Genomic DNA, 27558 nt, shown 5'->3' on the forward strand with positions numbered 1-27558 from the left:
CACGCGCACACACACCCACGCGCACACACACCCACGCGCACACACACCCACGCGCACACACACCCACGCGCACACACACCCACGCGCACACACACCCACGCGCACACACACCCACGCGCACACACACCCACGCGCACACACACCCACGCGCACACACACCCACGCGCACACACACCCACGCGCACACACACCCACGCGCACACACACCCACGCGCACACACACCCACGCGCACACACACCCACGCGCACACACACCCACGCGCACACACACCCACGCGCACACACACCCACGCGCACACACACCCACGCGCACACACACCCACGCGCACACACACCCACGCGCACACACACCCACGCGCACACACACCCACGCGCACACACACCCACGCGCACACACACCCACGCGCACACACACCCACGCGCACACACACCCACGCGCACACACACCCACGCGCACACACACCCACGCGCACACACACCCACGCGCACACACACCCACGCGCACACACACCCACGCGCACACACACCCACGCGCACACACACCCACGCGCACACACACCCACGCGCACACACACCCACGCGCACACACACCCACGCGCACACACACCCACGCGCACACACACCCACGCGCACACACACCCACGCGCACACACACCCACGCGCACACACACCCACGCGCACACACACCCACGCGCACACACACCCACGCGCACACACACCCACGCGCACACACACCCACGCGCACACACACCCACGCGCACACACACCCACGCGCACACACACCCACGCGCACACACACCCACGCGCACACACACCCACGCGCACACACACCCACGCGCACACACACCCACGCGCACACACACCCACGCGCACACACACCCACGCGCACACACACCCACGCGCACACACACCCACGCGCACACACACCCACGCGCACACACACCCACGCGCACACACACCCACGCGCACACACACCCACGCGCACACACACCCACGCGCACACACACCCACGCGCACACACACCCACGCGCACACACACCCACGCGCACACACACCCACGCGCACACACACCCACGCGCACACACACCCACGCGCACACACACCCACGCGCACACACACCCACGCGCACACACACCCACGCGCACACACCCACGCGCACACACCCACGCGCACACACCCACGCGCACACACCCACGCACACACACCCACGCACACACACCCACGCACACACACCCACGCACACACACCCACGCACACACACCCACGCACACACACCCACGCACACACACCCACGCACACACACCCACGCACACACACCCACGCACACACACCCACGCACACACACCCACGCACACACACCCACGCACACACACCCACGCACACACACCCACGCACACACACCCACGCACACACACCCACGCACACACACCCACGCACACACACCCACGCACACACACACCCACCCACGCACACACCCACCCACGCACACACACACCCACCCACGTACACACACACCCACCCACGCACACACACACCCACCCACGCACACACACACCCACCCACGCACACACACACCCACCCACGCACACACACACCCACCCACGCACACACACACCCACCCACGCACACACACACCCACCCACGCACACACACACCCACCCACGCACACACACACCCACCCACGCACACACACACCCACCCACGCACACACACACCCACCCACGCACACACACACCCACCCACGCACACACACACCCACCCACGCACACACACCCACCCACGCACACACACCCACCCACGCACACACACCCACCCACGCACACACACACACACACCCACGCACACACACACACCCACACCTCTCCATTCACCCAACAACTTTCCTTTCAACAATTCTCTGGCTCCCAGAGAGCAATAATTTTGGCCCCAACTTCACTGAGAGGAACGAACACACAGGGATTTCAATGGGGGGGGGGGGGGGGGGGGGGAGAACCCTCTCATTGTTCAGGGTGCCCTGTGGCCCGACTCCATTACGGTTATACTCGCTCACCCCCACTAGATGTCGACAATCACACCTACAAAGGAAAAGCAAACCAGCGACATCTTGTGGCGGCGGAGCAAAATGCGATGAGAATCATCTGTTAAATGATAGAAGGTTGAAAGTGTAATAGGAAGAGGGGGAATGAGTCCCACAACTGGACAGTCACTCCAAACGGTTAACACAGAGAACTAAAAGGGGCACGAGACACCCCCCCCCGCCCCCCATTGATAGCCACTTGGCTGGGTTATGTGCCAAATCTGTCTGACTGGCATCCTTTTTAACTGGCTGCCTTCTCCGTCTCGACGTCTCCCGCTGGTTCCCTTCTCTTAGTCTCTGGCTCACTTTCCTTTCTGTCTGGGGCCTGAGGGCCGGTCGCGCCCTGTGCACTCTCCGTTTTACTGTCTATCAAGGCGTGTTCCTTCTTCACAATGTCTTCGAGCTCGTCCTGTCGAGGGAATTACACAGAGACTGCACAGAACATCCAGAAACAGGGGGCGAGGGGGACGGGGACAGTATCAATACTAATAATAACACTCAGTTAAAGGGTTAACAGAGATAGAGAAACAGGGGAAACTAACCGCAAACAAACTGCCAAGGCACCAGTGGACTGTTCTTTTTCAGACAGGAATCTCACAACACAAAAAGAGCCGGTCTTGATGAAGAACATGGCCTTCAGCTAACGAAGGGAGAGCTCTGGAGTATGAGATTATTTATTTACCAAGGGCTCAGTCTGGGAGAGGCAATTAAAATCACACATTTGGACACGAGAAGGTTGATTGCGATTGACAAACCCAGACACAAGCTGGGCTCTCAAAGATAGCTTGAACAATTGCCTGCTAATGTAATCAAACCTCACGCTGATTTGACATTATAATTAAGCAGGTGCACAATGATTGTGATTGGTTTTAATATCAGTATCTTATGCATGATGTAACCTTAATCAGTAGTTGTGAGTGGATAGAGATAACTCATATACCTTGATTGGATGTTATAATTAAGCAGCCATGCAATGATTGTGATTGAGTTTACACCTGCATCTTATGCATGATGTAACCTTAATCAGTAGTTGTGAGTGGATAGAGATAACTCCTAAACCTTGATCAGGTATTATAATTAAGCAGGTGCACAATGATTGTGATTGGTTTTAATATCAGTATCTTATGCATGATGTAACCTTAATCAGTAGTTGTGAGTGGATAGAGATAACTCATATACCTTGATTGGATGTTATAATTAAGCAGCCATGCAATGATTGTGATTGAGTTTACACCTGTATCTTATGCATGATGTAACCTTAATCAGTAGTTGTGAGTGGATAGAGATAACTCCTAAACCTTGATCGGGTATTATAATTAAGCAGGCATGCAATGATTGTGATTGGTTTTAATATCTGTATCTTATGCATGATGTGACCTTAATCAATAGTTGCCAATTATGTCAATACATTGATTGGCATATGTTAATTACTTTCAAACTAGATCTACTTGTGTATTGCTGAATTCTGGGTTAGTTACAGGCTATGACCTGTGATTTTCTAGGGTCCTCGCTATAGCTCGCATTAAAACAGCTGTTTAAGAGAACTCCGTGACTTGTTCTGGTTAGTTGAAGGGAGCAAACTTGCAATCAATTAAAAGGCTGAACATCAAAGCCCGCAACAGGGTAGGGAGGGGGATTGTGGAATATATTTGCTTCTATTCCACCTGACCACATGATCAACGATGACAAACTGTGGAAACCACACTTGTGGGGAGGAGGGACGGGGGGCAGTGTTTGAATATATTTTCCCCTTCAGCAATGACTTACATTCGTAGAGTGCCCTCAAACGTTATAAATCATCCCAAGGCATTTTGTAGGAGAGTTATCAAACAAGAGATTGACGAGGTTAGGATTGTTTTCGCTGGAGTTCAGAAGAATGAGGGGGGAATCTGAGAGACTTATAAAATTCTAACAGGACTAGACAGGGTAGATGCAGGGAGGATGTTCCCGATGGTGGGGGGAGCCCAGAACCAGGGGTCACAGTCTGAGGATTCAGGGGAGACCATTTAGGACGGAGGTGAGGAGACATTTCTTCACCCGGTGAGCCTGTGGAATTCATTACCACAGGAAGTAGTTGATGCCAAAACATTGAATGTATTCAAGAGGCGGCTGGATGTAGCACTTGGGGCGAATGGGATCAAAGGTTATGGGGAGAAAGCAGGATTAGGCTGTTGAGTTGGACAATCAGCCATGATCGTAATGAATGGCGGAGCAGGCTTGAAGGGCCGAATGGCCTCCTCCTGCTCTATCTTCTATGTTTCTATGAGCTGAAAGTGCATTTTCAGCAACTAAAGTGTCAAACTGTAGAAAGCTTTGACTCTGTAAAGATGTGGACACACATCTGGAGCTGTGATGTGGGCGCACATCTGGGGCAGTGATGTGGGCGCACATCTGGAGCCGTGATGTGTGCGCACATCTGGAGCAGTGATGTGTGCGCACATCTGGAGCAGTGATGTGGACGCACATCTGGAGCAGTGATGTGGATGCACATCTGGAGCAGTGATGTGGATGCACATCTGGAGCAATGATGTGAATGCACATCTGGAGCAGTGATGTGGACGCACATCTGGAGCCGTGATGTGCGCGCACATCTGGAGCAATGATGTGAATGCACATCTGGAGCAGTGATGTGTGCGCACATCTGGAGCCGTGATGTGGGCGCACATCTGGAGCAGTGATGTGGGCACACATCTGGAGCAGTGATGTGGGCGCACATCTGGAGCAGTGATGTGGGTGCACATCTGGAGCAGTGATGTGTGCGCACATCTGGGGCAGTGTGGAAATATTGTCTCCCATCAGTTGGGGTTGATTTCTAAACCTTTTGTGCTGAAAGCGTAATGCTATTGGACTGAGCCTCGGGCTGAGTGTATCACTTCCCTTAATGTTATAGCTTTGTAAAAAAACTCTTCCACGGGATGTGGGTGTCGCTGGCTGGGCCAGCATCTATTGCCCATCCCTAATTGCCCCTTGGGAAGGTGGTGTTGAAGGGCCGCAGACCAACATCTCACAGCTTCCTCAGTCATTACAGAAGGACAGTTAAGAGTCAACCACATTGCTGTGGGTCACATGTGGGCCAGACCAGGTAAGGACGGCAGATTTTCCTTACCTGAACCACACAGTAAGAAGTCTCACAACAACCAGGTCAGAGTCCAACAGGTTTATTTGGAATCACGAGCTTTCGGAGCGCTGCTCCTTCATCAGGTGAAGGAAATCTGCCGTCCTTACCCGGTCTGGCCTACATGTGACTCCAGAGCCACAGCAATGACTCTCACCTGCTCTCAGACAACTAGGGATGGGCAATAAATGCTGGCCCAGCCAGCGACGCCCATGTCCCACAAATGAATAAATAATAAAAATCACCACCAGGCCACTGGAAGGCAGCAGACGCATGGGAACACCACCAAGTGCCCCTCCAAGCCACTCACCATCCTGGCTTGGTTAAAGTCCAACAGGTTTATTTGGAATGCATCAGCCTGAGGAAGGAGCAGCGCTCCGAAAGCTCGTGATTCCAAATAAATCTGTTGGACTTTAACCTGGTGTTGCGAAACCTCTTACTGTGCCCCACCCCAGTCCGACACCGGCAACTCCACATCACGGAACCACACAGACACCACCCCAAATTGATGCTAATTTCATGGTCACCATTACTTGAATTCCAGATTTTTATTAATTGAATTTAAATTCCCTCCAGCTGCCGTGGTGGGATTTGAACCTGTGTCCCCCCCCCCCCCCCTCAAAGCATTAGCCTGGGGCCTCTGGATTACTGGCCCAGTGACATTACCACTGCGCCACCCTCGCCCATTCCCTTATTGTTTCATGGTATCATGACCAGCGATGGCCCTAAGCGACCCGAGGCTGAGGTTCGGTGACTGGGGGAAGAGAGGTGAGATTTAAAAGAAATATTACGGTACCTTCCAGCCCAGAAGGTCAGCGAGAGCCAGACAGCCGTCGTCACAGGAACCCACATAAGCCACATCCCTGCTGAGACAAGAGGACATCATTTCAGGGCACAGAAGCAACCTTTTGGGGCATCCCATTCAAACCAAACCCACTTGCATCATCTGGCCTCCATAGACAGATCAGTGAGACCCAAGTGAGGAACCAGTCAGCAGAAACAACAAGCTGAATTTATGTAACTCCGTCTCAGACCACGAGCGCTCTCTTCCAACCTGACCTTTTTTTAAGCCAGTTTTCTTGTTCCAATGCCATCTCTCCCAGGGCCATCTGCCACTTGTTCTTAGGTATTGCTTAGTTAGAGCACTGACTCTTTTAACACATTCTGCTATCTAACCTTTGTGCCGCTATTAACACAATTCTTTAGTCTTTAACGCTGCCATTAACACTCTCTTTGTCTTGTGCCCGAGACATATTTGTCAAATCTCTCTATTTCACTCCACCAGCCCCAACCTCCTCTCTAACAGTTTAAAATCCGTCACGTTCGTCCTCTCCTTAATTCTGAAGAAGAGTCACACAGACCCGAAACGTTAACTCTGTTCCTCTCTCCGTAGATGCTGCCAGACCTGCTGAACTTTTCCAGCATTTTCTGTTTTAATTCCAAGTATATCTTTCGCGTGCTAGATGTACAATTAAGGGGCGTCTTGACAAATACATGAATAGAATGGGAATGGAGGGATATGGTCCCCGGAAGGGTAGGGGGTTTTAGTTCAGTCGGGCAGCATGGTCGGTGCAGGCTTGGGGGGCCGAAGGGCCTGTTCCTGTGCTGTAATTTTCTTTGTTCTTTGTTTTCAAGAGCTTTTGTTACATTCTATTTTCAGATTCCTTCTTAAGATTTTCCAATCGTTCTCCCGTTTCCCTTCTATCGTTTTTATCTCTTTGGCCGGATTTTTACCGGCACGCCCGTCCCCGGAAGGCTCGGAGAACGGCATTCTCCGTTGCCCTTGGGCGGGATCGTACGAACCTCGGGCGGACGCACCAGTAAAATTCCCCCCTTTGTCTCCATTCTGCACAGTCGCCCTTCCTTCAAATTCCACTTTTACTCTGTATCCCTGAAACCCCAGCGTAGGTTGCTGGGGAATAGACGCAGGAAGCAGCCAGTAAATGATGCTGGCCAGTGGTGAGTGCAAGACATGTTCGAGGTCCCAGCATAGGGGCACAGGTTTAAGGTGCGAGGGGCAAGGTTTAAAGGAGATGTACGAGGCAGATTTTTTACACAGAGGGTGGTGGGTGCCTGGAACTCGCTGCCGGGGGAGGTAGTGGAAGCGGATACAATAGTGACTTTTAAGGAGCGTCTGGACAGGTACATGAATAGGATGGAAATAGAGGGATATGGTCCCCGGATGGGTAGGGGTTTTAGTTAAGTCGGGCAGCATGGTCGGTGCAGGCTTGGAGGGCCAAATGGCCTGTTCCTGTGCTGTAATTTTCTTTGTACTTATGCTCTCAAAAGAGAAAATGCTGGAAAATCTCAGCGGGTCTGGCAGCATCTGTAAGGAGAGAAAAGAGTTGACGTTTCGAGTCCAGACGACCCTTTGTCAAAGCTAAAAGGCAGGTGAGGGAATGAAAGACGAGTCATAGCCACAGAAACCAGGGGAAAGGCTGCTAATGGCAGCTCATAGAGAGAATAGAGGGTGTGAATGGCCAAACGGCAGAGAAGCTGAAATCAGAGGGTAAACTGTGACAGATGAAGATGTGGGGGGAGGGGGGAGATGGGTGGGAGAGAGGTAAAGTTGAGAAAAGGGGGGAAAAGGGGAACAAAGGGGGAAAAAGGTAAGGAAACGGGGTGATAAAGTAGGGGGAAAGAGTGGGGAGGGAAGAAAAATGAAGAAAGACAATAAAGAAATAAAAGGTAGAGAACAGTAAAAAATTAAAGGAAATTAAAACAAAGGGGTGGAGGTGGGGTCGAGCGAATCATCTGAAGTTGTTGAATTCGATGTTGAGACGGGAAGGCTGTAAAGTGTCGAGCCGGAAGATGAGATGCTGTTCCTCCGGTTTGCGTTGAGCTTCACTGGAACATTGCAGCAGGGCCAAGGACAGACATGTGGGCACGGGGAGCAGGATCGTGGGTTAAAATGGCAGCAATCGGAAGGTCAGGGTCCTGATTGCGCACAGACCGAAGGTGCTCAGCAAAACCATCACTCAGTCTACGCTTGGTCTCTCCGATACAGAGGAGACCACTCATGCTCTCTTGCTCCGGAGAACTCGCACAGTCACACAAACCCTTCTGTCCCTCACTGCAATTTTCCAAATCGACACTCGGTAACTTCAGGCTCCAAGGTGGTGTGATAGGAAGGGTTATTTTTACAAAAACTTGCCTGTAGGCTTTCTCTGAGTCAAAGTCAAGGGAAGTTCCGAGGCCCAGTAAGGCCATCAGAGGATCACCCTGAAAGAGAGAAAGACACATCTGTTAGTTTACTGTTGAGCGAGACACTAATCAGGCTGGAAACGCTTCACCAGCCCACAACAAGATCACATCCCAGGTACGTACTGAGGATCATTGGTGCAGGAGGAGGCCATTCAGCCCCTCGAGCCTTTTCTGCCATTTCATTGAACCATGGCCGACATGAATCTCAGCTCCATTTGCCCACAGAATGTTGATTAGGCCACAGCTGGAGTCCTGTGTGCAGTTCTGGTCACCTTATTATAGGAACAGTAAGAAGTCTCACAACACCAGGTTGAAGTCCAACAGGTTTATTTGGAATCACAAGCTTTCGGAGTGCTGCTCCTTCTTCAGGTGAGTGAGCCACTCACAGTGACTAAGGGGCAATTTAGCATGGCCACCGATCCTACACATCTTGGGACACTAAGGGGCAATTTAGTGTGGCCAATCCACCTAACCCGCACATCTTTGGACACTAAGGGGCAATTTAGCATGACCAATCTACCTAACCTGCACATCTTTGGACACTAAGGGGCAATTTAGCATGGCCAATCTACCTAACCTGCACATCTTTGGATAGTAAGGGGCAATTTAGCATGGCCAATCCACCTAACCTGCACATCTTTGGATAGTAAGGGGCAATTTAGCACGGCCAATCCACCTAACCTGCACATCTTTGGATAGTAAGGGGCAATTTAGCACGGCCAATCCACCTAACCTGCACATCTTTCGGACTGTGGGAGGAAACCGGAGCACCCGAAGGAAACCCACGCAGACACGGGGAGAACGTGCAAACTCCACACAGACAGTGACCCAAGGCCAGAATTGAACCCGGGTCCCTGGCGCTGTGAGGCAGCAGTGCTAACCACCGTGCTGTCCTTAATTATTCAAAGATGAAGAGTTGTCCCTGCCTAATATTTGTCCCTCAGTCGGTGATGTTGATTGGTTATCTGGTCACTAGCACACTGCTGTTTGTGGAACCCCACTGTATTCAAATTGGCTGACCGGTTTGCCAACATTATTTTAATTAATTAAGTCTAAAAATGCTTTGTTAGCTGGGAAAAGCTTTGGGATGCTCTGAGGTTGTGAAAGGTGCTATATCGATTCAAGGTGTCTCTCTCTCTCTCTCGAACCACCTCACGCCGACATGCTGTCATGTTCGGATTGAGGGTAGTGCATAGAGTTAATAAAGGATTAGTTTATCCAAGCTGGTGAAGTCTTTGCCGGAGCATTTCTGGTGCTGGTACTCACCTGACGAGTTATTTCCTTGTTAATGAGAAGCCTCGGTGTGGTGTCAGGCACCCTGAGTGAGAGAGAGGAAGACAGTCTCATTAGCACAATACCCTTGCGAACCACAGCGCACCTCGCAACATCCTGTAGAGTCACGAGTGGCAGAACAGAGTCGAGTTTGGATCTATTAGGTTAGCGCTGTGGGGAGGCACTCGTTCCTGCCACAGGGTTTTGATCAAATACCACCAGAGAACTGCAGCATCTCACAGAAACTGATTCCTCTATTCCGCCTCAGTGGCTGATCTCAGATTGGTGCAAACCCTTCGTATTAAAAAGTGTTCATTCCTGGTGTCCCTGGCAATGCCGACCTTTATCGCTATCACCCCTCTGAGAAGGTGGTGTATAATTTTGGTCTCCTTATTTAGGAGGGATGTTCTTGCATTGGGACGGGCGGGGTGGGAGAATCTTGTGGTGCAGTGAGCCAGAAGCTCTGGGTTCAAGCCCAGTCCCACTTCAAGACTTAATCGTAGAATCCCTACAGTGCAGAAGGAGGCCATTTCGGCAGCAAGGTGGTTAGCACCGCTGCCTCACAGCGCCAGGGACCCGGGTTCAAATCCCGGCTTGGGTCACTGTCTGTGTGGAGTTTGCACATTCTTCCCGTGTCTGCGTGGGTTTCCTCCGGGTGCTCCGGTTTCCTCCAACGATGTGCGGGTTAGGTGGATTGGCTATGCTAAATTGTCCCTCGGTATCCCAAGATGTGTAGGTTAGGGGGAGTAGTGGGGTAAATACGTGGGGTTATGGATATAGGACATGGGTAAGGTGCTCTATCGGAGAGTTGGTGCAGACTCAAAGACCTGTTCTGCTCTGTAGGGATTCTATAATTCTATGAGTCTGCATCAACTCTCCAGCAGAGCATCTTATCCAGGTGTTATATCCGTAATCCCACAGTTAGGGGGAGGTTACACCGGTTTAGGAAGTACATTTAATAACATAGCTACGTGTAAAACCACAGCATTATAAAAGGGAGGGAGGGGGAACTGGAACCACCAACATCCAAAATAGAAAACCAGATCAGTATTTGAAGTAGAAACCTGTTGGGTCAGAGCAGCTCTGGGCAACGGGTTAGTCACTGGAATTCACTTCTGGTTTTTCTTACTAGGCACATTGCCTTGCTGCAGAATACAGGAACAGGAGGAGGCCATTCAGCCCCTCGCTGCCATTCAATCAGATCATGGCGATGGCCTAGTGGTATTATCGCCAGACTATTAATTCAGAAACTCAGCTGATGTTCTGGGGGTCCCGGGTTCGAATCCCGCCACGGCAGATGGTGGAATTTGAATTCAATATAAAATATCTGGAATTAAGAATCTACTGATGACCCATTGTCGGAAAAACCCATCTGGTTCACTAATGCCCCTTTAGGGAAGGAAATCTGCCGTCCTTACCTGGTCTGGCCTACATGGTGACTCCAGAGCCACAGCAATGTGGTTGACTCTCAACTGCCCTCCAAGGGCAACTAGGGATGGGCAATAAATGCTGGCCCAGCCAGTGACGCCCATGTCCCACGAATGAATTTTAAAAAAAACTATATCTCACCTCTTCCCAACCACACCTTACTTCCATCACCCTAATAACACTGCTCGACAACCATGGGACTCATAGAAACTAGAAGCAGGAGGAGGCCATTCGGCCCTTTGATTCTGCTCCGCCATTCATCATGATCATGGCTGATCATCAAATTCAATATCCTAATCCCCCCCTTCCCCCCCCCATATCCCTCGATCCCTTTAGCCCCAAGAGCGATATCTAATTTCTTCTTGAAATCACACAATGTTTTGACCTCAACTACTTTCTGTGGGAGTGAATTCCACACATTCACCACCCTCTGGGTGAAGAAATTTCTCCTCACCTCAGTCCTAAAAGGTTTATCCCCTTATCCTCAAACTATGACCCCCTAGTTCTGGATTCTCCCCACCATGGGGAACATTCTTTCTGAATCTACCCTGTCTAACCCTCAAGCTTCTTTGTTCTATCCCACACACGAGCCACTCTCCTGCTCACTCTACATACCCTTTAATATTCACTTTTGTCAGCCAACTATCTAATCCCTCCTTGGAAGACTATCTTACGGGCTTTAACAATGGTTAATTTCTGCATTCTAACCTCCCCTTTAATTCTATATACCCTCTGTTGCTTTTCTGATGTTGCACGATCCTGACAGAGGGCTAGCAGCAACACGGTGGACCGAATGGCTTCCAGGGGGTGCTGCAAGCTTTTCTGTGGCATATCTTGTGATTTTAATTTGCAACCTTTCCAATGTGTCCATCCCCCACCTTCCCTCCAAGATTTGGGAGAGATTTGCCCCACCTGCTGGCAAGCGATGCAAATGGCTGGACCTGCAGTGAGGTGCCCATGATGATGAGGAGGTCACACTTGGGGAAATCCTGAAATAAAACAGACAAACAAGCTGATTAAAACACGGGTGAAGAAGTTCACCGTCGCAATTACAGTCTCCCCTTCTTGCTCATCCGAGGGACTGTGTGTTTCACAAAAGAAAACAGGCCTTACAAGGTTAATAAAAGAAAAGTGTTTCCATGTTAAATGCAAGGGTCGGGCGCTGGGCTTGAACCTGGTGATGTCTCCATTGGTTATTGGGAAGTGAGCATGGGGTTCCCGTGTCAGACACATGCTGCAAGTCATTGGCAAATAACTGCAGAACATGTCACCAGCGGCACGGTGGCACAGTGGTTAGCGCTGCTGCCTCACTGCTCCAGGGACCTGGGTTCGATTCCTGGCTTGGGTCACTGTCTGTGTGGAGTTGGCACATTCTCCCCATGTCTGCGTGGGCTTCTTCCGGGTGCTCTGGTTTCCTCCCACACTCCAAAGATGTGCAGGTTAGGTGGATTGGCCATGCTAAATTGCCCCTTAGTGTTTAGGGGGACTACCTAGGGTAAATGCATGGGGTTATGGGGATAGGGCCTGGATGGGATTGTGGTCTGTGCAGACTTGATGGGCCAAATGGCTTCCTTCCGCACTGTATGATTCTATGAAAGAATCTGACACAATGAATGAAAGGTGCTACAGGCACTGCACACTGGAGGCTTTGCTGGGCTATTCCTTAAGGCTGGAATCTTGACATTTTTAATCAGGCAATATTGACATTTGAATAACCATAGTCAGTAGCTGTGACATTGTACTCAGGGCTGAGTGTACAGTCCACAGGTGAATTATTAATAGAGGGCTAGGGCTGAGGGGAATAGTTGGACAAGGGTGGCACGATGGCACAGTGGTTAGCACTGCTGCCTCACAATGCCAGGGACCCGGGTTCGATTCCAGCCTTGGGTCACTGTCTGTGCGGAGTTTGCACGTTCTCCCCATGTCTGCGTGGGTTTCCACCGGGTGCTCCAGTTTCCTCCAATGGTCCAAAGATGTGCAGGTTAGGTGGATTGGCCATGCTAAATTGCCCCTTGATGTCCAAAGATGTGCAGGTTAGGTGGATTGGCCATGCTAAATTGCCCCTTAGTGTCCAAAGATGCATCGGTTAGGTGGATTGGTCGTGCTAAATTGCCCCTTGATGTCCAAAGATGTGCAGGTTAGGTGGATTAGCCGTGCTAAATTGCCCCTTGATGTGCAGGTTAGGTGGATTGGCCGTGCTAAATTGCCCCTTGATGTGCAGGTTAGACGGATTGGCTGTGCTAAATTGCCCCTTGATATGCAAAGATGTGCAGGTTAGGTGGATTGGCCATGCTAAATTGCCCCTTAGTGTCCAAAGATGTGCAGGTTAGGTGGATTGGCCGTGCTAAATTGCCCCTAGATGTCCAAAGATGTGCAGGTTAGTTGGATTGGCCATGCTAAATTGCCCCTTAGTGTCCAAAGATGTGCAGGTTAGGTGGATTGGCCATGCTAAATTGCCCCTTGATGTCCAAAGATGTGCAGGTTAGCGGAATTAGCAGGGTAAATATGTGGGGCTATAGGGATAGGGCGTGCCTTAGATGCTCTATCAGTCAGTGCTGAATAGATGGGCTGAATGGCCTCCTGCTGCACTGTAGGGATTCTATGATTGTATTCTATGAAATCCACTGGGATTGCCTTCTCTACCGCATATAAGGTTACGGCGAGATTCAATACGAGATGTTCAAAATTATGGAGAGTTTTATGAGAGTAAATAGGGAGTGACTGCTTCCATTGCCAGGAGAGTTGACAGCCAGAGGACACCGATTGGGGATAAATGCCCCATTTCCCGTAACCGAGGCTTCGTATTAAATGAATTTAAAAAGCTGTGGCAGATTTCTCGAAGAAGGGCTAAGAATAGAACGTCTGCCTTGTGCACACGCACAGTGTGACCTCAAATACGTCTGACACCCACCACTGACCAGCATCATTTACTGGCTGCTTCCTGCGTCTATTCACTTCCAGGGAACTCACTGCAGCAACGTTAAAACATATCTCGCTCCGCATTTCAGTAGAATGATCGACACTTGTTCAGATAGTGGATCCTTCGCGGCCCTTTTCCTTTCGGGGTTCTGACCACTTGTGTGACAAATTGGCCACTTTCAAGATTAGAAATATTGGGCTTTTCTTGTCATGATGACGTCAGCCCCGATGATGGGAAGCGGCGTTGAAGTTCCTGTCCCCCCCCCCGGGGCTGGGTGCGGCACGGTGGCACAGTGGCTAGCACCGCTGCCTCACAGCGCCAGGGACCCCGGTTCGATTCCCGGCTTGGGTCACTGTCTGTGCGGAGTCTGCACGTTCTCCCCCGTGTCTGCGTGGGTTTCCTCCGGGTGCTCCGGTTTCCTCCCACAGTCCAAAGACGTTAGATGCATCGGCCGTGCTAAATTCTCCCTCAGTGTTACCCGAACAGGCGCCGGAGAGTGGCGACTAGGGGATTTTCACACTAACTTCATTGCAGTGTTAACGTAAGCCTACTTGTGACTAATAAATAAACTTCACTTTAAATGAAGCTTCCATCGTTCTTAACCAGCCTCCCATCCATTGACTCTGTCGACACTTCCCGCTGCCTCGGCAAAGCAGCCGGCATAATTAAGGACCCCTCGCACCCCGGACATTCTCTCTTCCACCTTCTTCCATCGGGAAAAAGATACAAAAGTCTGAGGTCACGTACCAACCGACTCAAGAACAGCTTCTTCCCTGCTGCTGTCAGACTTTTGAATGGGCCTACCTTGCATTGAGTTGATCTTTACACCCTAGCTATGACTGTAACACTACATTCTGCGCACTCTCCTTTCCTTCTCTATGAACGGTATGCTTTGTCTGTATCGCGCGCAAGAAACAATACTTTTCACCGTATGTTAATACATGTGACAATAATAAATTAAATCAAGTAAACGTTAATAAAGGTATGGTGGAGGGGAAGGGGTGACTAGGAGGGGAGGTGAGTGGCTGGGAGGGGAGGTGAGTGGCTGGGAGGGGAGGTGAGTGGCTGGGAGGTCTTTGGGCTCAGCTGTGATGCCCTCCATAGTTGGTCAACATTCGCTACCTGGTGCGTGCAGAGCAAATACTGGAGTGTGGCTGGGGCGAAGCTCAGTAGAGTAATTGTAGATTGGGAGGTAGAAAGTTAGAATTTGGTGTTTACATAATTGTAAAATGCTCGGGGGGGGGGAAAGCATTGCGTGGTCCCGATAAAGGGTGGTGCTTTTTTCTGTGCTTCGGGATTTAATATGCAAGTACACAGAGGGCCCAAACTGAAACATTTTTATCGAAAGGCCAAGCAGCAGTGTTACCAAGACAACGGGCTTTTGAATTTAGCCAATCAATTTGAATCAGGCACTTAGATACCAAGAACCTAGTAAATTTAAATCTGATGGTTTTGACAACGTAGAACCAATCCTATTTTGGGAAATATTGCTATGTCACCGCAGGTATAAAAGAAGGAGGCAGTGGGACAAAGGGGAAAGAGCAACTGCCACCTGCCAGAGCTCACAGCTGAGATAGAGAGAATCACTGGATCTCATGGCTTCATAGAATCATAGAAACCCTACAGTGCAGAAGGAGGCCATTTGGCCCATCGAGTCTGCACCGACCACAATCCCACCCAGGCCCTACCCCTACCCCCACATATTTACCCACTAATCCCTCTAACCTACGCATCTCAGGACTCTAAGGGGCAATTTTTAACCTGGCCAATCAACCTAACCCGCACATCTTTGGACTGTGGGAGGAAACCGGAGCACCCGGAGGAAACCCACGCAGACACGAGGAGAATGTGCAAACTCCACACAGACAGTGACCCGAGCCGGGGATCGAACCCGGGACCCTGGAGCTGTGAAGCAGCAGTGCTAACCACTGTGCTACCGTGCCGCCTATCTTTATCTTAGAGAAAGTACCATCTGGATGGCAAAGGTACCAAAGAAGAAAGAAGTTCCAGACAGAAGACTCAACAGAGAAAACCCAGAAAATTCCGGAAGACACAAAACGTGGTTGTAACTTAGAGAGTGACTAAATTCTATTTTTGTTAATGAGTGGGAACTGTATTTATTGGAACAGCGTTCCATTAGAATCTTGTTTTATTCGGGAATTGTTAATAGTTCGAAGAGATTTATTCGGTTTGCTAATAGTTTAGTTAATTTGTTCAGTGTTAGTTAGATAAATACATTTTTGTGTGTTGGTTTGAGAGAGAGATTCGGGGATTTATTTTGTATTTAACCCACTAGAAGTTGCTGAAGAGCGGGTCACACCACATCTCACACACTTTTTACAGATTATAAAGCGAGGTACTCCTCTTTGGGTGTTTCGGTGTTAGTTCTCAGAGGGGGGGGGAATCAAGCTCCGCTTCATAACAATAGTTGGTCAGCATTCGCTACCTAGTACGTTCAGACCAACTATTGGAGTGTGGCTGGAGCTTTGAACCACATCCACCCACAAAAGCAATGCTGAGTTTCTTTAGGAATTCCAACTATGTCAGTTTGAGTCAACTATCGCATAGAATCCCTGCAGCGCAGAAAGAGCCCATTTGGCCCATCGAGTTTGCACTGGCAACAATCCCACCCAGGCCCTATTCCCGTAACCCCCACATATTTACCCTGCTAATCCCCCTGACACTAAGGGTCAATTTAGCGTGGCCAATCCACCTAACCTGCACATCTTTGGACATTAAGGGGCAATTTAACATGGCTGATCCACCTAACCTGCACATCTTTGGACATTAAGGGTCAATTTAGCATGGCCGATCCACCTAACCTGCACATCTTTGGACATTAAGGGGCAATTTAACATGGTGATCCACCTAACCTGCACATCTTTGGACATTAAGGGGCAATTTAGCATGGCCAATCCACCTAACCTGCACATCTTTGGACTGTGGGAGGAAACTGGAGCACCCGGAGGAAACCCAAGCAGACACGGGGAGAATGTGCAGATTGCACACAGTCACCTGAAGTTGGAAGTGAACCCGGGTCCCTGGCGCTGAGAGGCAGCAGGGCGAACCACTGTGCCGACCACTGTGCCGACCACTGTGCCGCCGTGCCAGCCCAGGGTGTGTTCCAACAAAAGATCGATTCGTTTTTGGCCAAGATGCAAATACAATTTCCCAGAATTTCCTTTTGACGAATCTGTTAACATAAGGGGAGAGGGTGAACTGACTTTTTCTTTAAGAATGTTGTGGGCTGTTTGATTTAGAATCTTGTTGATTGATTTGGAATGTTCTAGATGTTCTCAGCTGTCAACATGTGAGCAGAGTTTTCAGAGCAGGTTGTTGGATGTGGATTGGCTCGAGGCTTCGTCTGCAAGATGCAAGCTCTTTTAAATAACAAAAAAAATTACTTTCTCAGCTTTGTGGCTATTGGGAATCAACCAATCCAGAGTTGAGAGGGTTGGCTTATGAGGAGAGACTGAGTAGACTGGGGCTATACTCATTGGAATTCAGAAGAATGAGGGGAGATCTTATAGAAACATACAAGATTATGAAGGGAATAGATAAGATAGAAGCAGGGAAGTTGTTTCCACTGGCGGGTGAAACTAGAACTAGGGGGCATGGCCTCAAAATAAGGGGGAGCAGATTTAGGACTGAGTTGAGGAGGGACTTCTTCACACAAAGGGTTGTGAATCTGTGGAATTCCCTGCCCAGTGAAGCAGTTGAGGCTCCCTCATTGAATGTTTTTAAGGCAAGGATAAATAGATTATTGAACAGTAAAGGAGTTAAGGGTTATGGTGAGCGGGCGGGTAAGTGGAGCTGAGTCCACGAAAAGATCAGCCCTGATCTTATTGAATGGCGGAGCAGGCTCGAGGGGCCAGATGACCTACTCCTGCTCCTAGTTTTGTTCTTATGTAACCAGGCAGGGGGAAGCTTCAAGGGAGAGCAGTGTGATTGTAAAAACGTTGAGCTAATGCACAATGGTGGAAATATGTGCTCTACTGAGTGCATGTGTTAACCCAATGTCACTGCCCCAAATCTGGGAGACTTTGGTAGCCATGATGTGGAGATGCCGGCGTTGGACTGGGGTAAACACAGTAAGAAGTTTAACAACACCAGTAGAGTAGACTTTGGTAGCAACAGGCTTTTAGGATCAAACACATTTCAACATTGACTGTGGCGATTGCGATGATACTTACGGACTCCATCGTAGCAAAGAAGCGTGGGGGAAGGCTCTCACCAAAGAACACAATGTCTGTTCAGAGGAATGAACGAGGATTAAACTCAGAAAGCAACACTTTCCTTTCACAATACCAAAGGCATGCTTTGACGTCATGTTTTTCTCAGCTTGGGCTGCAAGACATTCAGAAACGTCTCTCTGTCGGATCACAGGAAACTCGGGAGGGAGGCAGGAAAGGATAGACACCGCTCTCGCATCCATAGAACCATAGAAACTTACAGCTCAGAAACAGGCCTTTTGGCTCTTCTTGTCTGTGCCGAACCATTTTATGCCTAGTCCCACTGACCTGCACTTGGGCCATATCCCTCCACACCCCTCTGATCCATCAACCCGTCCAAGTTTTTCTTAAATGTTAAAAGTGACCCCGCATTTGCCACTTTATCCGGCAGCTCATTCCACACTCCCACCACTCTCTGCGTGAAGAAGCCCCCCCCCCTAATATTCCCTTTAAACTTTTCTCCTTTCACCCTTAACCCATGCCCTCTGGTTTTTTTTCTCCCCTAGCCTCAGCGGAAAAAGCCTGCTTGCATTCACTCTATCTATACCCATCAAAATCTTATACACCTCTATCAAATCTCCCCCCAATCTTCTACGCTCCAGGGAATAAAGTCCCAACCGATTCAATCTCTCTCTGTAACTCAGCTTCTCAAGTCCCGGCAACATCCTTGTGAACCAGTTTTGTCTGGAAGACCCAGTGCATTTATAACATATAAAACTGACCCAGACTCTACAGTTACCATTCTGCCAGTATGAATGTTCTAGCTCCCTCAAACCACCTCGAGCTTGGCCTGATCGATATTAAACAGCTAGCGTCCCGCTCCTGTACACCACTCAACGGTTCCTGCCGGAGAGAGTGGAAGGGGAGAGAGAGAGAGAGAGGGAGAGAGTGTACAAGAGGGGAGGGGAGAGAGAGAGTGTGCATTGGGGGAAAGAGAGAGTGTGTGCAAGGGGGAGGAGGAGAGAGAGAGCGAAAGAGAAAATGCTGGAAAACCTCAGCAGCTCCGGCAGCATCAAGGAGAGGAAAGAGCTGACGTTTCGAATCCAGACGACCCTTTGTCCAGTTGACGCTTTGACGCTGCCCAGACCTGCTGAGGTTTTCCAGCATTTTCTCTTTTGGTTTCAGATTCCAGCATCCGCAGTAATTTGCTTTTATCCAGAGAGGAGAGAGAGAGAGAGAGTGTGCAAGGGAAGAGAGAGAGAGAGTGTGCAAGGGGGGAGAGGAAGAGAGGGAGAGAGAGCATGCGTGCAAAGGAAGAGAGAGAGACAGTGTGTACAAGGGGGGAGGAGGAGAAAGGGGGGGGCATGAGAGTGTGCATGTTGGGCAGGAGGTTAAGGGGAGAAGGGCACAGTGGGGGAGGGGGTGGGGAAAGCAATGATTCCCTAATCCTTCATCGACTGGGAATAGATGTTCCTAATCACCAAATTAAAGCATGTATTCTAGTGCAGCACAGGAATTGCAAGAGGAGAAATAATTTCTATGTGGGGAAGTGGTTTGGACTTAAAATAAAAGGTGTTGTGTACCACAGAAGGTTGGCAGTCATTTGGAGATGTCTAATTGAATGGCACGGTGGCACAGTGGGTTAGCACTGCTGCCTCACAGCGCCAGGGACCCAGGCTCGATTCCTGCCTTGGGTCACTGTCTGTGTGCAGTTTGCACGTTCTCCCCATGTCTGCGTGGGTTTCCTCCGGGTGCCCCGGTTTCCGCCCACAGTCTAAAGATGTGTAGGTTAGGTAGATTGGCCGTGCCAAATTGCCCCTTAGTATCCTAAGATGTGGAGGTTAGGTGGATTGGCCATGCTAAATTGCCCCTTAGTGTCCAAAGATGTGCAGGTTGGGTGGATTGGCCATGTTAATTTGCCCCTTAGTGTCCAAGGATGTGCGGGTTAGGTGGATTGGCCATGCTAAATTGCCCCTTAGTGTCCAAAGATGTGCAGGTTGGGTGGATTGGCCATGTTAAATTGCCCTTCAGTGTCCAAAGATGTGCAGGTTAGATGGATTGCCCCTTAGTGTCCAAAGATGTGCAGGTGAGGTGGATTGGCCATGCTAAATTGCTCCTTAGTGTCCAAGGATGTGCAGGTTAGGTGGATTGGCCATGCTAAATCGCCCCTTAGTGTCCAAAGATGTGCAGGTTAGGTGGATTGGCCATGCTAAATTGCCCCTTAGTGTCCAAAGATGTGCAGGTGAGGTGGATTGGCCATGCTAAATTGCCCCTTAGTGTCCAAAGATGTGCAGGTGAGGTGGATTGGCCATGCTAAATTGCCCCTTAGTGTCCAAAGATGTGCAGGTTAGGTGGATTGGCCATGCTAAATTGCCCCTTAGTGTCCAAAGATGTGTAGGTTAGGTGGGGGTTGCCATGGGAAATGTGCAGGGTTACAGGGATAAGGATAGGGCCTGGGTAAGATGCTCCGTCAGAGAGTTGGTGCAGACTCAATGGGTTGAATGGCCTCTTCTGCCTTGTAGGGATTCTATAATGATTCTAAACAGCCTCCTCTCCGTAATCCATTCACGGGGACAGACCAATCCCACTGATGGTTTCATCCGACAATGGCGAGTTCAGGGCTGTTTTTTTGACTCACCAGGCTTCACCACAGAGTTGCACTGTTCGCACTTTGGCAGCGGCTTTGTGAAGATCTGCGCTGTTTGCAGGATTACGGAAAAGGGGAAAACAGGATTAGCAACATAATTCAGAGCCTAAAACTACAATCGAGCATCACAAACTGCCGCTCGGCACAATGACCACAGCGAGGCTCAGGGAGAAAGGGCAACTTTGTCAATCACCCTCCATTCTTGTGACTGTCAAAGCAGTAAATCCTGACCTCAAATCACCAGCAGCTGTTTATTTGTTAGTGTCACAAGTCAGCTTACATTAACACTGCAATGAGGTTACTGTGAAAATCCCCGAGTCACCACACTCCAGCGCCTGTTTGGGTACACTGAGGGAGAATTTAGCATGGATAAACCAGCATATCTTTCGGATTGTGGCAGGGTCAGTACTGAGGGACTGCCGCACTGTCAGAGGGTCAGTGCTGAGGGAGTGCCGCACTGTCAGAGGGTCAGTGCTGAGGGACTGCCGCACTGTCAGAGGGTCAGTGCTGAGGGAGTGCAGCACTGTCAGAGGGTCGGTGCTGAGGGAGTGCCGCACTGTCAGAGGGTCGGTGCTGAGGGAGTGCCGCACTGTCAGAGGGTCAGTGCTGAGGGACTGCCGCACTGTCAGAGGGTCAGTGCTGAGGGACTGCCGCACTGTCAGAGGGTCAGTGCTGAGGGACTGCCGCACTGTCAGAGGGTCAGTGCTGAGGGAGTGCAGCACTGTCAGAGGGTCAGTGCTGAGGGAGTGCCGCACTGTCAGAGGGTCAGTGCTGAGGGAGTGCCGCACTGTCAGAGGGTCGGTGCTGAGGGACTGCCGCACTGTCAGAGGGTCAGTACTGAGGGAGTGCAGCACTGTCAGAGGGTCAGTGCTGAGGGAGTGCCGCACTGTCAGAGGGTCAGTACTGAGGGAGTGCAGCACTGTCAGATCTTTTCATTTCCTCTGGATGTCCCAAAACATGATGTGGAGATGCCAGCGTTGGACTGGGGTGAACACAGTAAGAGTTTTAACAACACCAGGTTAAAGTCCAACAGGTTTATTTGGTAGCAAATACCATTAGCTTTCGGAGCGCTGCTCCTTCGTCAGATGGAGTGGAAATGTGCTCTCTAACAGGGCAAGAGACACAAAAATCAGGTTACAGAATACTGATTAGAATGCGAATCCCTACAACCAACTAGATCTTAAAGATACAGACAATGGAACCCTCCACCCACATTGTCTGTACCTTTAAGATCTGGTTGGCTGTAGGGATTTGCATTCTAATCAGTATTCTGTAACTTGATTTTGTGTCTGTGCCCTGTTTGAGAGCAGATTTCCACTCCATCTGACGAAGGAGCAGTGCTCCGAAAGCTAATGGTATTTGCTACCAAATAAACCTGTTGGACTTCAACCTGGTGTTGTTAAAACTCTTACTGTGTCCCAAAACATCTCACAGCCAAATTAAAACAGAATTGCATTTATATAGCGCCTTTCATGACTACTGGCCTTCTTAAAACGACTTACAACCAATGGAGTACTTTTGAAGTGCAGTAAATATTGTATTAATATCGTAATGTATAGAACATAATATATCTATGGACAGAGGTACCTTTAAAGGTGTCTTCATGTTAAATTCACCAAACAGACACCCTTTAGCTGGAGGCAGTTGCTGAGGAAGGAGGTGAATGTGGCTGCGAATGTAATTTTTGGCAATGCTTGCTCAAACACAAGAGAGGAACAGGAAGGAAAGGAGGTTGTAAACTGGTCACTTTCTTTAGCTGCAGCCCCAGTTGCTGCTGGGAGGTGGCTTTGTCTCACCGCATCCTCCCAGCTGCCCTCTCGAGCTAGGGCAGGTTCACACTGTTTGTGTTTGGTGGTCCTATTGTTACTCACCTTGCAGGCAGAATCTAGAAAATAATCTTGGGTCTATTTGGCTTGAAAACTCTTGATGTGGAGATGCCGGCGTTGGACTGGGGGTAAACACAGTAAGACGTTTAACAACACCAGGTTAAAGTCCAACAGGTTTATTTGGTAGCAAAAGCCACAAACTCTTCCCAGCTTTACCCAACAGGTGATGGTTGGAGGCTGGGTGTTGCCAGATCAATGCAGAAAAGGCCATTCGGCCTATCAGGTCTGTACTGACTCTCCGCCAGAGTTTCTTATCCAGGCTCTTTCCTCCACTCTATCCCGTAACCCCACACATTTCCCATGGCTAATTCACCTAACCTGCACATCTTTGGACCCTCAGGGGCAATTTAGCATGACCAATCCACCTAACCTGCACAACTTTGGACACTAAGGGGCAATTTAGCAAGGCCAATCCACCTAACCGGCACATCGATGGACACTAAGGGACAATTTAGCATGGCCAATCCACCTAACCCACACATCGATGGACACTAAGGGGCAATTTAGTAAGGCCAATTCACCTAACCTACACATCTTGGGACACGAAGGGACAATTTAGCATGGCCAATCCACCTAACCCACACATCTTGGGGCACTAAGGGGCAATTTAGCATGGCCAATCCACCTAACCCACACATCTTGGGACACTAAGGGACAATTTAGCATGGCCAATTCACCTAACCCGCACATCTTTGGACACTAAGGGGCAATTTAGCACGACCAATCCACCTAACCCGCACATCTTTGGACTGTGGGAGGAAACCGGAGCATCCGGAGGAAACCCACGCAGACACGGGGAGAACGTGAGTCACCTGATGAAGTGTTCCAAAAGCCTGTGATTCCCAATTATGTCATGATGCGGAGATTGCCGGCGTTGGACTGGGGTAAACACAGTAAGAAGTTTAACAGCACCAGGTTAAAGTCCAACAGGTTTATTTGGTAGCAAATGCCACTAGCTTTCGGAGCGCTGCCCCTTCGTCAGGTGGATTCCCAATAAACCCATTGGACTTTAACCTGGTGTTGTGAGACTTCTTACTGTACACCACATGACTTTCTCAAGGGCAATTAGGAATAGGCAACAAATGTTGGTCTGGTCAGCAATGCCCATATTCTGTGGAAGAATTTTTTTTAAAAGCTCCAGAGATTCAAGCAGATAAGCTGGGCTGTCACTCGAGTGTAGAGCTGAAGGAGTGCTGTTGGAGCTTATGGCATGGGGGCCTGGAATGCGCTGCCGGGCAAGGTGGTGGAGGCGGTCACACTGGGAACGTTTAAGACTTATCTAGATAGCCACATGAACGGAGTGGGAATGGAGGGATACAAAAGAATGGTCTAGTTTGGACCAGGGAGCGGCGCGGGCTTGGAGGGCCGAAGGGCCTGTTCCTGTGCTGTATTGTTCTTTATTTGTTCTTTATGATACAGAAGCAATAACTATCATCCTGATGCATGCGTTTCGGAAGTGGGGAATGCATACAGACTTACTTTTCATCCACTCCAGGTTATACTGCTTCTTGCACTCACTGTTGGTGCAGTGAGAGGTGTAGAACGTCCCGTGTGCCTCTATCAAGTCATCATCCTCGAGCCCAACCACTCGTTCCAAGGTGTCAATGTTCTAGAATAGAGAGTCAAGGGCAAAATAACAGCAAAAGGAGCTTGGGTTTGATGCCAGGAAGAACCCACGAGCCGCACGGAATCAACCAGCAAACAAAAGGCTCACATCTGAGTTCACGGCATTCCCTCAAATAATGCTCCGGGGAACCGGAATTCGAATCCCAACAGGGCCGATCGTGAAGATTTAATTCCACAAACATCATCATAGAATCCCTACTGTGCAGAAGGAGGCCATTCGGCCCATCGCGTCTGCGCCAGCCCTCCGACAGAGCTTCCCACCCAGGCCCAATGCCCAAAACGCCACATATTTACGCCTCTAACTTCTTTATTTGATTTATTTATTTGGTTTATTATCACATATATTAACATACTATGAAAGTATTGTTTCTTGCGTGCTATACAGACAAAGCATACCATTCATAGAGAAGGAAAGGAGAGAGTGCAGAATGTAGTGTTACGGTCATAGCTAGGGTGTAGAGAAAGATCAACTTAATGTGAGGTAGGTCCATTGAAAAGTCTGACAGCAGCAGGGAAGAAGCTGTTCTTGAGTCGGTCGGTACGTGACCTCAGACTTTTGTATCTTTTTCCCGAAGGAAGAAAGTGGAAGAGAGAATGTCCGGGGTGCGTGGGGTCCTTGATTATGCTGGCTGCTTTGCCGAGGCAGCGGGAAGTATAGACAGAATCAATGGATGGGAGGCTGGTTTGCGTGATAGATTGGGCTACATTCACAACCTTTTGTAGTTCCTTGCAGTCTTGGGCAGAGCAGGAGCCCATACCAAGCTGTGATACAACCAGAAAGAATGCTTTCTATGGTGCATCTGTAAAAGTTGGAGAGAGTCGTAGCTGACATGCCGAATTTCCTTAGTCTCCTGAGAAAGTACACTGCATTCTCCTCGTGTCTGCGTGGGTTTCTTCCGGGTGCTCCGGTTTCCTCCCACAGTCCAAAGATGTGCAGGTTAGGTGCATTGGCCATGCTAAATTGCCCCTTGGTGACCAAAGATGTGCAGGTTAAGGGGGGTGGCTATGCTCAATTGCCCCTTAGTGTCCCAAAACATATAGGTTGGGGGATTAGTGTGTAAATATGTGGGGTCACGGGGATAGGAACTGGGTAAGGTGCTCTGTCGGAGAGTCAGTGCACACTCGATGGGCCAACTGGCCTCCTTCTGCACTGTAGAGATTCTATGATACTTCTGGGGTTCGATTCCCGGCTTGGGTCACTGTCTGTGTGGAGTTTGCACATTCTCCTCGTGTCTGCGTGGGTTTCCTTCGGGTGCTCCGGTTTCCTCCCACAGTCCAAAGATCTGCAGGTTAGGTTGATTGGCCATGCTAAAATTGCCCTTAGTGTCCTGGGATGCATAGGTTAGAGGGATTAGTGGGTAAATATGTAGGGATATGGGGGTAGGGCCTGGGTGGGATTGTGGTCGGTGCAGACTCGATGGGCCGAATGGCCTTTTTCTGCGCTGTAGGGTTTCTAAGATTGAAGATATTTTTCAGGAATGGCTGCAGTTCCCCACTAGGCCACACGATGGCAGCCAGCTCAGAGGCAACAGGGCAGGGGAAACATTATCACTTACAAATGGTTCAATCATTTTACACTGACTATTGTACTGTACTTCAGGTGGCGAGAGCCTGTGCTGGCTGACCTTTGAACTCCCGCGGCCAGATTTGGGTATCATTCAGGATGTTTGCGAGCCGCCGGTGAAGTGAGTGTGTAAAGAGTAGACGGTGGCAGATTGTACCTGTGTGTAACAGCGTAACAGCAACCCCTTGTCCCGTAGCATCCGCATAAAGTAATGGCAAACGGTGGGCTGCAGAAAAGACATGTTCGTTATCAGAGGAGACAGGTACTCTCTGTCCAAATACACAGATTATAGAATCATAGGTGGCACACTGGAGCAGAGGTGGCACAGTGGGTTAGCGCTGCTGCCTCACAGCGCCAGGGACCCGGGTTCGAATCCCGGCCTCGGGTCACTGTCTGTGCGGAGTCTGCACGTTCTCCCCGTGTCTGCGTGGGTTTCCTCCGGGTGCTCCGGTTTCCTCCCACAGTCCGGTTAGGCGCGCTGACCTGAACAGGCACTGGAGTGTTCAGGTCGATGCACCTAACACATGCGTTAGGGTGTTAGCTGGCACAGTGGAGCAGAGGCGGCACGGTAGCACAGTGGTTAGCACTGCTGCCTCGCAGCGCCAGGGACCCGGGTTCGATTCCCGGCTTGGGTCACTGTCTGTGTGGTGTTTGCACGTTCTCCCCATGTCTGCGTGGGTTTCCTCCGGGGGCTCCGGTTTCCGTCCCACCAAATGCAGGTTAGGTGGATTGGCCATGCTAAATTGCCCCTTAGTGTCCCAAGATGTGTAGGTTAGGGGGATTGGTCATGCTAAATTGCCCCTTAGTGTCCCAAGATGTGCAGGTTAGGGGGATTGGCCATGCTAAATTGCCCCTTAGTGTCCCAAGATGTGCAGGTTAGGGGGATTGGCCATGCTAAATTGCCCCTTAGTGTCCCAAGATGTGCAGGTTAGGGGGATTGGCCATGCTAAATTGTCCCTTAGTGTCCCAAGATGTGTAGGTTAGGGGGATTGGCCATGCTAAATTGCCCCTTAGTGTCCCAAGATGTGTAGGTTAGGGGGATTGGCCATGCTAAATTGCCCCTTAGTGTCCAAAGATGTGTAGGTTAGGGGGATTGGCCATGCTAAATTGCCCCTTAGTGTCCCAAGATGTGTAGGTTAGGGGGATTGGTCATGCTAAATTGCCCCTTAGTGTCCCAAGATGTGTAGGTTAGGGGGATTGGCCATGCTAAATTGCCCCTTAGTGTCCAAAGATGTGTAGGTTAGGGGGATTGGCCATGCTAAATTGCCCCTTAGTGTCCAAAGATGTGTAGGTTAGGGGGATTGGCCATGCTAAATTGCCCCTTAGTGTCCCAAGATGTGTAGGTTAGGGGGATTGGCCATGCTAAATTGCCCCTTAGTGTCCCAAGATGTGTAGGTTAGGGGGATTGGCCATGCTAAATTGCCCCTTAGTGTCCCAAGATGTGTAGGTTAGGGGGATTGGCCATGCTAAATTGCCCCTTAGTGTCCCAAGATGTGTAGGTTAGGGGGATTGGCCATGCTAAATTGCCCCTTAGTGTGCAGGTTGGGGGGATTAGCAGGATAAATACATGGGGTTGCGGGGATAGGGCAAGGCTGGGCCAGGGTAAGATGCTATGTTGAGAGTAAGTGCCGACTCGATGGGCTGAAT

The 27558-nt window shown here is 49.9% G+C and overlaps 1 protein-coding gene across 1 annotated transcript in view; it reads right to left on the reverse strand.

Moving 5' to 3' along the window:
• Positions 1–2181: 2181 nt before the first annotated feature.
• sirt2 (sirtuin 2 (silent mating type information regulation 2, homolog) 2 (S. cerevisiae)) overlaps positions 2182–27558 on the reverse strand; it is a 49367-nt gene continuing 23990 nt past the window's right edge. Inside the window, exons 8-16 of the mRNA XM_078206835.1 lie at positions 26069–26137; positions 24201–24330; positions 20827–20886; positions 18210–18265; positions 12009–12085; positions 9663–9714; positions 8347–8414; positions 5989–6055; positions 2182–2486 (exon numbers count right to left, since the gene is read on the reverse strand). Of these exons, the coding sequence (XP_078062961.1) occupies positions 2319–2486; positions 5989–6055; positions 8347–8414; positions 9663–9714; positions 12009–12085; positions 18210–18265; positions 20827–20886; positions 24201–24330; positions 26069–26137 (747 nt within the window). The 3' untranslated portion in view covers positions 2182–2318. The remainder of the gene's footprint in view (positions 2487–5988; positions 6056–8346; positions 8415–9662; positions 9715–12008; positions 12086–18209; positions 18266–20826; positions 20887–24200; positions 24331–26068; positions 26138–27558) is intronic.

The sequence above is a fragment of the Mustelus asterias genome, unplaced genomic scaffold (genome assembly GCF_964213995.1).
Source record: "Mustelus asterias unplaced genomic scaffold, sMusAst1.hap1.1 HAP1_SCAFFOLD_1820, whole genome shotgun sequence".
NCBI lineage: Eukaryota > Metazoa > Chordata > Chondrichthyes > Carcharhiniformes > Triakidae > Mustelus > Mustelus asterias.